Below are 11,750 nucleotides of genomic sequence, written 5' to 3'. Positions count from 1 at the left end.
GGCTTCTCACAGCCCTCCCTCACCGGGCTCCTCACAGCCTCCCTCACGCAGCTCCTCACAGCCGTCCACTGGCTCCTCACCGCTGTCCACCAGGCTCCCTCAGCCTCCCTCAGCCCTCCCTCACCCAGCTCCTCACAGCCGTCCACTGTCCACCCTGCTCCCCACGGCCCTCCCTCACGGGCTCCCGCAGCCCAGCCCTCCCCTCTCGCCCACCCGCCCGCGGCCAGCCCTCACTTGTTTTCCAGAACAATCTCCGGCAGCCACACTTGCTCGGCGGGAACCCGCAGGGTCTCCAGGCCTGCGAAGTCGCCCTTGCTGAAGTTGAGCCTGTAGTCCTGCCAGTCCTGCGGGGGGCGGTGAGCGCCTGGGTGCGGCCTGGCAGGAGGAAGGCCGCCTGCATCCCTCCACCCCGCAGCTCTGACTCACTATCCCGATCCAGACGCTGGTGGTCAGGGTCTCCTCTTTCTCGTTCTGCAACAGCAAGAAGCTGCCTGAAGCCGGGACGGAGGGCCACCCGAGAGGGTGCAGGCTGAGGATGGGCAGGGCCTTACCAGGGAGATGAGATTGGTTAGCGTGACCTTGAGGGTGATGGTCACCGTGTCCTCGGGCCTCCTGACCGGCCGGCACCCTGGGTCGTAGTTGTCGAAGAGATGGTGATACAGGCGGAGCTCTTCACTCTTGCCCTGGCTTCCGCCTGGGGGCGCCGGGAAGGAAGGGCCACTGGGCATGGAGCCGCAGCCTGCCCCAGGGCCCGTGCGGTGCTCCTGCTCATCTTTCGGGGTGTCTCCTAAACCCAAGGCGTGCCCCGGGGACCCACACTGTCCTGCGCTACACCCCGGTCCTGGTCCTTTCCCTCGCCCCTTCCTGTTGGGCCTCGGATCCCCTGCCCCCTGCCCCTACCGAGGAGCACGGAGAGGAGCAGGGCCCGGAGCAGGGCCCCCGCCATCCCGCTGCCCGGCTCTCAGGGTTATTCTGAGCTCCCGCAGCCCTGGAGGGGCAGCCCAGGGTGCCCGTGGGAAGGGGGGGAGGGCGTTAGTTCCGGGCTGGGTCCGGGGACTGTCACCTAATCTGCCGGTCTGGCTGCTTCCAGAGGCAGCTGACCCATCCTGTATCCCTTGCCCCACCCTGTCCCAGCCTCCTTTGCGTGGGCTCCAGGCGGCTCTGTAGCCACAGGCCTGTCACCGCAGGAGAGGCCAGCCTCTGGCAACCCTTGGGACCACCTGTGCGGGTGGCTGGCCCGGCCTCCCAGGGAGTGCGCCCCCCACGCCCCCCGGGGTAGCCACTTCTCTGCTGCTGTGCTTCGACACCCTGGTCCATAACCAGCAAGGCGGGCGGGCAGCAGGGTGGCCCTGGAGCCGCTGCCTGGCTCCACTCTGCAGGTGGCACCCCCGGGGTCACGCCGCCTCAAGCAGGACCACACCCCTCCACCGGCCGGGACGGCCTTCCAGACACGAGCCTGTGCGCGTGCGCAGGGGAGCAGCCTCCACCGCCCCCATCGCAGAAGGTGCTAGCAGACCCCTGCAGGGGCCAAGTCACACCCACCCGGAGCGTGACGAAAGACCTGGCCATGGGACAGGCGGGCACCGACATGCCTGACCTGGCAAGGACTGCTTCAGTTTGGGCCCCCACTTCAACACCCCGAATAAACCCACTCTGGCCCGTAACTCCCAGCAGGACGCCTGCGACTCCCTGCCTTTTCTTGCTGCCACATTATGGTGCTCACCAATACTGCTGTCAAAATACCTCAGTCTCGCCATGTAGCCCAGGCTGGCCTTGAACTCCTGATCCCCAGGAGGTCCCCAGGATCTCCTGATCCTCAAAGGGCTGGGACTGCAGGTGTGAGCATGGGCGAGGCGAGGTTAAATCTCTCCGAAGAGATCCAGGTGCTGCTCGTGGTACACAGCAGGGAGCAAACATTTTCACCCTTGTTCGGTTGGCCTTTACGGGAGGGGCTCACACCCGGCCAGGCTAGCCTCGAACTGCCCAGAGCAAACTACAGTCCCCCCCACCCCCTCAGCGCCCAGAGCCTAGCCAGGCGCCCCCCGTGCGCGCACCGCGCCCACCACCCCAGGCCAGCAAAGCAGTCACTGCTGCCCTGAACGTGTGACCTGCGGCCGAGGTCCTTCCGCAGGGGAATGGTAACTGGGCTCCACGGTGGACCTTCTCGTGACCGGTTCCCTTCCTGCCCGCTCCCCTCCCTCCTCCGAGACCCCACGCCCCCCCCAGCCTCTGCCCTCCCCGCTCCCGTTCCCCGCCTCCTCCGGCCCGGGGTGAGGGCCTGCGCCGCAGGGCTGCTCCTGGGGCTTCTCCCTCCCCGCGGCCTGGCCGCTTCGGCCTCGCTGCCCTCGGGGTTGGCTGGAGACTCCCGTTTGACCAGTCCCCAAGCGCCACAGCCCTCCAGGCCCGGGCCCCAGGTGTGCCGGCTGCGGGCGGCTCGGTAAAAGTCAGTCACCAAGCAAGACACACGGGGACCAAACTGAGACGCCTGAGGAAAGGAGGCCGTGACCAGCCCCTGCGCTAACGTCCCGAGCGTTAGCACAGCAGGAAGGGGCCGGGGATAACCCCGGGGCGGGGACACGCCCGGGAGCCCCGCTCGGGTGTGCACCCTGGAGACCCCGGTTTCTCCGGGGCGAAGGTCCCTGCCCGGCAGGAAGCGGCCGCTTCGGGCCCCGGGCCCCGCAGGGGCGGCGGCCGGCAGACTAGCCGGCCGTGGCTGCCGACGCCGGACGACTGCCGGACAGATAATCGCAGCAGCTGCTCCCGTCCTCTGCCCGAACTATTCTCGCCAACCTCAAGGCCAGAGGAAATGGCCATGTGACGGTGGGCGTGAGGGTGACCCCAAACGCTCAGCCGTTGGCCAGGTTAGCCCCCAGCTGGTGAGCTGTTCGGAAGCGGAGTGGCCTGGAGGGCGGTGGCCCGCGGGGCTTCGAGGTTTTAAAGGCCCTAGCCAGGCCTCCCCACTCCTCTCCCCGCCTCCGTCTCCTCCTCTCCCTCTCCGCCACTGCCCCAGTGCCACGCCTGCCCGCCTCCCGCCTCCCGCCTCCCGCCGTGATGCCATGGACTCACCTCTGAAGCTGTGGGCCAGCCCCGTCGAATGCTTCCTTCTCTGAGTGGCCTTGGTCGGGGGTTCCCAGCGACAGCAGAGACTAAGCCACTGAGACACTCCTTAACCACAAGTGACGAGTTCCAGGGAGGGCACCTGACCCAAGCTGGGTCCCTAGGAATTCCATCAAGCAGGAACTGCGGAACTCGCTCATTGCTGCAGCCTCTCAAGTGGACCAGGCTGCCGCAGGGACAAGAGGAGCCTTCAGCAATCCAGCCCAGGGCCCAGAGACGCCGGAGGTTGGCTGCCAACCCTTAAAAGATCACTTCTCTTTACACTGGTGTTCAGCTGCATGTTCCTGAGGGTGCCGTATCCCCTGGAAGAGGAGTTACAGACAGGTGTGAGCCACCATGTGGGGCTGGGAATTGAACCCGGGTCCTCTGGAAGAGCAGCCAGTGCTCTTAACCACTGAGCCATCTCTCCAGCCTCTGCCCCTTTCTGAGCTCTGGCTGCAGCTCTGGCTGGTCTTGAATTCAAGAGCTCCACCTGCCTCTGTCTCCCGAGTGCTGGGATTACAGGTGTGAGCCACTGTGCCTGTTTCCAATACTTCTTTAGGTTAAATGAATTACCTCAAAATATTTCCTTTAAGTCCCCCTCATTAGAACGTTTAGGGCCGGTGTAATTCCAAGGTGAAGTGGTTGGCCAGGACATCTGAAGCTCTGGTTCTCCAGCACTGGGGTAAAAACTGGATTTTCTTTTCATGGCACTAGGACCCAATTTTGGCCTCATCCGTGCTAGGCAGGTGCTCTAGCATTGAGCTGTATTTTCAGCACTGAGAAGTAGAATCTTTGGGCGAGACAGGGTCTCTGTGTAGCCCTGGCCCCTGGATGGTCTGGAATAAACTCACAGGCCTCCTCCTCCCAAGTGTGCACCACCAAGCCTGGCTTAAAAGGGGGGGGTGCATAATAAACATAATATAATATATATATATTCAGAAATTTCATAAGTATATGTGAAATTTTTAAGTGTCAGGAAATGGACCCATAAATCAAAAGGGCTTAGATTCAGAGCAGAATAAAATAATAAACTTTTAATAAACTGGATGAAATGACTTATGCAATCGTTTGACCTTGGCTAGGTCAGTATGACGGTCCTGAGCCCAGCAGTGGGGGTGCACACCTTTAATCCCAGCAGGGGCAGGTGGAGCTCTGAGTTCGAGGCCAGCCTGGTCTACAGGGTGCGTTCCAGGACAGCCAGGACTACACAAAGAAACCCTGTCTGAAAAAAACAAAAGTATTTTTAAAAATAACACCAGAGACCTCATGATATAGTATAGAGAAAAGGCCTTTTAACAATAAAAAACAAAGAGAAGAGTAAAGTGTGCCTTAGCCCACTCTTTTCTTTTTTAACCATTATATTTAATGTATATGAGCGCTCTGTCTGCATGTGCACCTGCAGGCCAGCAGAGGGCACCAGATCTCACTATAGAGGGTCATGAGCCACCATGTGGTGCAGGGAATTGAACTCAGGACCTCTGGAAGAGCAGACAGTGCTCTTAACCTCTGAGTCCACTTTTAATCCCAGCATTGAGAAAGGAGGAAAGTCAAGACCAGCCTGGCCTACATAGCAAGATGTAATCTCCAAAAGAAGAGGAAAAGGCCCGAGAGGAGCCCTCAGCAGTCCCCGAGGGGAGCAGGGTTAACAGGCCCAGAGCAAAAAGATTTCCTCTCTAGAAACTTACAAAGAGAAAATGGGCTGGAGAGTTGGCTCCGCTGCTAAAAGACACTGCTTGTTCTTCAAGGGGACCTAGCAACAATTCCCAGCGCCCAGCTTCAACTCACAACTGTAACTCTCAATTGCAAGAAAGCCAACACCTTCTTCTGGCCTCTGAGAGCCAGGCGTACCCACGGTGCACAGAGTCATTCAGGTAAAAGGAACACAAGTTAAAAAAAAAAAAAAAAGGTCCTCCGGCTGGAAAGATGGCTTGGAGCTTAAGAGCACTGGCTATTCTTCCAAAGCGCCCGAGTTCAATTCCCAGCACCCAGGTGGTGCTCACACCTGTAACTCCAGTTCCAGGAGAATGACACCCCACACAGACATACATGCAACACACATGAAATGAACGTAAATAAAAAGTTTACGCCGGCCATGAGGCACATGTCTTTAATCCCAGATGCAGGCAGATCTCTGTGGGTTCAAGGCCAGCCTGGTCTACAGAGGGAGTCCAGGGCTATTACACAGAGAAGCCCTGTCTTGAAAAAAACAAAAGAAAAAGAAAATTATAAAGACGTCCATTCTCCCTAAGGTAATCTATAAATGATTTTGAAAGAAACCTGATACTCATTTTAAGACGCACATACCTATGTAAAGGTCTGGGAACGGCTTAGTCAGTTTCGAACAGGCCCATAGGAGGGACTCAGCCTACAGGACGAAAACCCCTGACCCAGCAGGATAGCAATGTCCTGGGAGCTGGGAGAACAAGGGAGAACCAGGCTGCCTGGGCATCGCTAGGAGACGGTGACCAATGAGGCAAGCGACCGCCTGCCCGGATTAGCGCTCACAAATAAGACAAAAAGTAGCTGAAGGCGCTGGGGGAGGTTTTTGTGATCTGGGGGGCGGGGGGTGAGAATTTCTTTTCTTGAAACATTGTATCAAAACCAGTGCTCTAAAGAAGAAACATGGGCAGACCGCTCAGCAGGCAGGTGAAGCTGAGTTCGAGGCCAGCCTGGTCTACAGATCGAGTTCAAAGACAGCCAGGGCTATGCAGAGAAATCTTGTCTTGAAAAAAAAATTTTTTTTTGGAGCTGGCTCAGTGGTTAAGAGTGTTTACTATTCTTCCAGAGGATCCGGGTTCGATTCCCAGCACCCACAAGACAGCTCACAACTGTGACTCAAGTTCCAGGGTTTCTGACACCCTCACACAGACACACATGCAGGAAACACAGGGGGACAGGGGTGGGAGGGAGGGGGAAGGGGGAGATTGAGGGGAAACGGGTGGGAGTGGGGGGGCAGGGGTGGGAGGTAGGGGGAGATTGAGGGGGGACAGAGGTGGGAGTGGGGGGAGGGGGAGGTTGAGGGGGGACAAAGGTGGGAGGGAGGGGCAGGGTGGGAGTGGGGGGCAGGTGGGAGTGAGGGTGGGAGGGGGGGGTAGGGGGAGAGTGGGGGGGCAGCGGGCACTCGTCAGTAAGTTCAAGCTTGGCAGTCCCCGGCAACCTGGGTAATCCATGGAAAGACTGAAGGGGCAAGCGAGTCCACGAGTCCCCACCACACTCAGGGAAGACTTCCTTCGCAGACAGTAGTGTGAAGGCGGGGTGGCCGCTCTCCCGAGGCTCTGGAGGGGCAGGGCAGAGCGACTGTGAATGGAGAGCTCTGAAACTTCTCACCTGAGCTGCTGGGAGCCGGCAGTGCCCGCGCGGAGAGCACCTCTCCCGGGCCTCACTCTGCACGAGGCGGGGCGCCGCGGGGTGCCCAGTCCCCCACCAGCAGGAGGCCAGCGCTGGAGAGGAGTGCGTCCTGCCTCACCTGTCCTGCATGCCCACCCTCGGCCCCATTCAGCCCACCCTCAGCCCAGCAGCTGAGCCTAATTGGTGGCAAATTGACAGAGCGGCCAACCAAGCGTGTGCGGAGATCCCTGTGACCTTGACTGTTCACGGTCAGCCTGGGCTCGGTGGTGAGACTCTGTCCCGAGGACAGACGAAGCTCAGAGTACAAGCCTGAAGACCAGGTGAGACACACCCATCCCACCGGCACCCTTAGGTGACGCTCGCTCCCTGAAATGCTGGGCTTAGCTTGCCAGCAGCAGAAACACGGTGGAAGATGGAGGCCAACACCCAGAGTTGTCCTCCGACCTCCACGTGTGCCCTGTGGCGTGTACCTGTTCACACACACGCGCAATCAACGGATAAAAACAAAGAAGGTTGGGGGGGCCTGTAACCCAGCACCCGGAGGCCGGCAGTGAGGGGCCACCCGGGAATGAGAAACAACTGCGATTATTTGCACTGAGGCCAGGTGCAGAGAGCTCTTGAAGGGGTGAACTGCTCTGAGAAACAACCAGCTGTAAACTATAGAGCAAAAGTGGTCTGATTTTCAGGTAGAAAAACCCTGCGCTTTGCATGTTCGGGGTCGTCTCCTGTCTTTGGAGGGGCGACCCTATCCCTATATCAATAAAACCTCTTGCTTTTGCATCGAGCTGTGGTCTGTGAGGGTTCCTGGGAAGGGCGCGATCCTGAGCTCCTGAGCGGGGAGACTCCGGGTCTTACAGCAGATCTCTGTGAGATCGAGGCCAGCCTGGCCTGTGTAGTGGCTGCCAGGAGAAGACATTTCAAAGCGCCCTCTGCAGCAGTGGGTAGGGCTGGAAGCCTGTGTGTGGCAGAGGCCCACACACCTGGAAACCCGCGCTGACGGCCACAGGTCCCTCAGGCTCCTCCTCCCGGCCGCTGAGCACCTAGGCTTTTCGGATTAAGCTGCTTGCTTTTCTTTAATTAGCTGACATGAATCTTGATGGGAAGTCCCGGCTCCATTAAATACTGGCAGCAAATCCCAGGAGGCTGTATGGCCTTCGAAGAAATAGTGCTAATTTCAGAAGTTTGGTCACCCTCATGGCGGCACGGACGGCTAGAGCAGGGGAGAGCTACTGCCTGTTCGAGGGCCGGGCCGGGCGGGGAAAGGAGGGCTTGAGGATCATTCCTTTTTTACAGGTTTATCTAATTTATGCGCGTGAGCCTTCTGCCGGCGTGTGCACCTGTGGAAGTCAGAGTAGCTGCAGTTAGGGATGGTCAGGAGCCACCACGGGAGCGCTGGAAACTGAACCAGGTCCTCTGCAAGCGCAGCCAGTGCTCTTGGCCTCGGAGCCATCCCCCAACCAGAGGGGACTGTTAGCTTTTCCTTTTACGTGTATGAATGTTTTCATGCGTGTGCCCCATGCTCTGCAGGGTGAGAAGAGGGCACTGGATGCCCCGAGACTGCAGCTACAGACACTGTAGCCACCACGCGTGTGCCGAGGACGCTGCGAGCCACCACGCGTGTGCCGAGGACGCTGTGAGCCACCACGCGTGTGCCGAGGCAAACCGAGGTCCTCTGCGAGAGTGCTTAGGCTGAACACCTAGCCTGGATGACCAAAGAGGAGCCCATCCCTGAGAAAAGTGACATTCCCCCTCCGCTGGCACGGTCATTATGTGGGTCTCGTTCAGTGCCCTCTTCTGGCCGCCAGGTGTCACCAGACATGCTTACGTGAAGGCAAACCTACACATGAAACAAAGCGGCCTTCAAAGCAAGTCCCTATCTGCCCCCCCCAAAAAAGCCCTGCATGTAACAAAACGCCCTTAGAGGGTTCATAAAAAGAGTTGAGTGTGTCTGTCAGCTAGTGCTTGAGACTGAGGCCAGAGGTCTTGCATTTGAGGGCAGCCTGGGCTACAGAGCAAGAGCCTCCTTCAAAAATAAAAAACAGCAGCAAAATAAGCTGCACACAAGAAAAGCAGAGTGCTGGGACAAGGACAGGGCTGTGGGGTCACACAGGGAAAGCAGAGTGGCCTGGACAGGGGCAGGGCTGTAGGGTTCACATAGTGACCAATCTGGCCCAAAATGAACAAGGGGCATTTTCCTCCCCGCATGGTCCAGGGCCAGAGCCAAACAGAAGCCCGCTGAGAGGAGACTCCTGTTCACAGTCCAGAGACCAAGCAGATCTCAGGTCATGGCTTAATTAGTGACTCAGACACGCAGACCTGCTGGAAACATTCCACTTCACATGGGCATGCTCTTATTCTGCCTTGGCATTGGTTCCGTAAGCCCCACTTTCCCCTCCTCCTTCCTTCCTCTCTCCTCTGTCTCTTTCAGATATGATCTTGACATTTTGCCCAGGCTAGCTTCCAACTCCTGACCTCAACAATCTTTCTGCCCAAGACTCTGAAATGTGTGGTGGCGCATGTCTTTATCCCAACACAGGGAAGGCAAAGGCAGGTGGATCTCTGTGAGTTCAAGGCCAGCCTGGTCTACAGAGTGAGTTCCAGAACAGCCAGGGCTACACAGAGAAACCCTATCTCAAAACTACAACACCAGGTGGAACATGGAGAGCAGGACCAAACACATTAAAGCTGAGAGGCCAGAAATACAAACCTCAGAGGAATGTGTTAAAAGGTTCCACTACAAATAAATTATACCAAGAGCCAGGAAGATTTAAAACTAAACCGGAAAGTCAACAGATATCAAGCCCCAGAAGACAGAGATGCTAGAATTGCCTGAAAAACTACTGATGAAATCCAGTTATGAGGGCTAGGGTATAGCCCACGTGTGAGGGCCTGGATTCAATTCCTAATATGGATGGATAGAAGGAGGGAGGGAAGGCTATCCTAGGCTATTCAGCAAGACACTGTCCAAAAGGTGGAGGTTGGGGAGAGTAGAGGAAGAGGAGAAACAACAGTTAAGACAAAAGCTCTGAGGGCTGCAGGCCAGTAACAGAAAGCAGCCATTTACACCCACGCCTGACGGTCCTCCTAGAAACTCCAGCACTCCAGAGGCTGAGGCGGGGACTCTACGCTGTCTGGGCTACACAGTGAGACTCTAAGAGAGGGAAGAAAGAAAGGAAGAAGAAAAAAGAGAAAAGGGGGGAAAGAGGAAGGAGAAAGAAGGGGAGGAAGAGGAAGGTTGAAATGAGGAAAAGAGAGGGAAGGAGGGAGAGAGAGAGAGGGAAGGAGGGAGAGAGAGAGGGAAGGAGAAAGTGCAAAAGAAACAGGCTGGAGAGATGGCTCAGTGGTCAGAGCACTGGCTGCTGCTCCTGGGGACTGGAGCTCCATTCCCAGTGCCTCACAAGCAGCTGCAACTCCAGTTCCAGAGGATCTGGGGCGTTCTTCTGGCCTCAGGGAGCTCCCGACCTTGTGACTAACAGAGGTTCACACGTGTGCATAAATTAAAAGGAAAAATGTAAAAGCTAGCTCTGCATGTGCCGACCAGGGAGCCAGAGGAGCAAGCTGACAGAGTTCCTTCATGGTTTCTGCTTCAGGCTCCTGTGACTCTCTCGGGGGGGCTGTGACCCAGAGTTATCAACCGAATAAATGTCTTCCCTTCCTAGGTTGTTTTTGGTCATTGTGTTTTATTGCAGCAACAGAGATGAAACTATGACAACCCAGACAGGCTGAGCCCGAAGGACACCAAGACCTCACGTAGCCCAGGCCGGGCTGCCTAAACCTGCTGGTAGAATTACCAGCCAGGGTGACCATGCCTGCCTCACGATTTCGTTTTTACAGACTAAGAACCTTTTTTAAAATATTTTTCTACATATTTTATGTATATGAGCGCTCTGTTCGCATATTCATGAAGAGAGCATGAATCCTCCAGAGCTGGAACTGCGGATGGCTGTGGGCTGCCATGTCCATGCTAGCAATCAAACACAGGTCCTCCACATGAGCAGCAAGTGCTCTTAACCGCTGAGCCATCTCCAGCTGCCTCTCGCCTGTTTCTGAGACTATACCAGGCTGGCTTCAGCCAAGGATAGCCTTGAACTCCTGATCCTCATCCTGCATCCAGCTTCCCTCCACCTCCCCCCCACCTCCAGGGGTTACATGTAAGTATGTAACCTCCACTCCCATTCTGTTCCGAGCGGGCTCCAGCCCAGGCCTGTGCACGCCAAGCAGGTACTTCGCCAAAGGAACCACCTTCCTGTGCTGGCCAGCCTTTGTTCTTTCTGTTGTTTGCTTGTTTGTTTTTCAAGATAGTGTCTCTCTGTGTAGCCCTGGCTGTATAGTCCTGGACCTTACTCTGTAGACCAGGCTGGACTCATTTCAGTTCAAAGAACTGAGATGGACAACACAGCATCTCATGGGAAAGCTGACATCCCTTTGCAGTGGCAGAAGCACAGAAAAATTAGCAGCAGCGATCCTGTCATCCACCATCTACGGGCCGTGGGGAGTGCTCTGCGGGAGCAGAAAGGGGCGATGGGCGGGGCTTGCTAACCCTAACGAACAGGACCCGGAGAAGCACCACCACAAATGTCGCACTTGATGGCACCCCAGGCTCAGGAGCCAGGCACTCGTGCCCCTACTCCACAGGGCCTGCAGGTTCTCGCCAGTGCGGGCAGGAGGAAGGGAAGAGCCGGCAGACTGCTGCCATGACTGCTGTTCGGGTCTCAGGAGTCCCTGGCCGGACTGGAGCTCACTGTGCAGAGCGGGCTGGCCTCAGACCCGCAGGCCCTCCTCCCGCCCACGGTGAGCAGCAGGCATGCATGTGGCGCACACACAGGCAAAACACCTATGTGCATATCATAAAATTACCTTAAAATTTTAAAGAAAACAAAAACCATTCAAGATTTTAAAAAGACCTAAATAAATGTGAATTCAAAGCCAGCCTGGGCTAGTGAGACCCTGCCTCAAATAAAAAATCCCGAGGGAGCCAGAGGTGGTTTAGTTGTCTAAGTGTTTGCTGCTCTTGCAGAGACCCTCACGTCAGTTCCTGGGACTCAATAAGGAAACAGGGTTGATTTGATATACCAACATGATATACAGACTCCACACATTTAAACCAAAATCTTAATAAGCACCGGGCATGGTGGCATATGCTGACACCACCATGTCCCTGCTCTTGGGAGGCAGAGGTAGGTAAGGCCAGCCTGGCCTACATAGCAAGTTCCAGGACAGCCAAGGCTACATAGTGAAACCCTGTTAAAACAAAAAACAAAAACAAAAACAAAACAAACAAACAAACAAAAAAACCTTAAAAA

General features: G+C 56.5%; 1 protein-coding gene across 2 annotated transcripts in view; it reads right to left on the bottom strand.

Moving 5' to 3' along the window:
• The window catches only part of Chrne (cholinergic receptor nicotinic epsilon subunit), a 4,007-nt gene extending 2,849 nt beyond the window's left edge, over positions 1-1,158 (bottom strand). The window contains exons 1-3 of one of the 2 annotated variants that reach the window (XM_055594059.1): positions 552-1,158; positions 427-471; positions 235-344 (exon numbers count right to left, since the gene is read on the bottom strand). In XM_055594059.1, the coding sequence (XP_055450034.1) occupies positions 235-344; positions 427-471; positions 552-728 (332 nt within the window). In that variant the 5' untranslated portion in view covers positions 729-1,158. The remainder of the gene's footprint in view (positions 1-234; positions 345-426; positions 472-551) is intronic. The other variant, XM_055594061.1, reaches the window with a different exon arrangement.
• Positions 1,159-11,750: the final 10,592 nt, after the last annotated feature.

Source organism: Psammomys obesus, unplaced genomic scaffold (genome assembly GCF_907164565.1).
Source record: "Psammomys obesus unplaced genomic scaffold, mPsaObe1.curated_primary_1811, whole genome shotgun sequence".
Lineage (NCBI taxonomy): Eukaryota > Metazoa > Chordata > Mammalia > Rodentia > Muridae > Psammomys > Psammomys obesus.
Note: the sequence above shows the minus strand (reverse complement) of the source record. Positions and strands in the feature narration are given on the sequence as shown.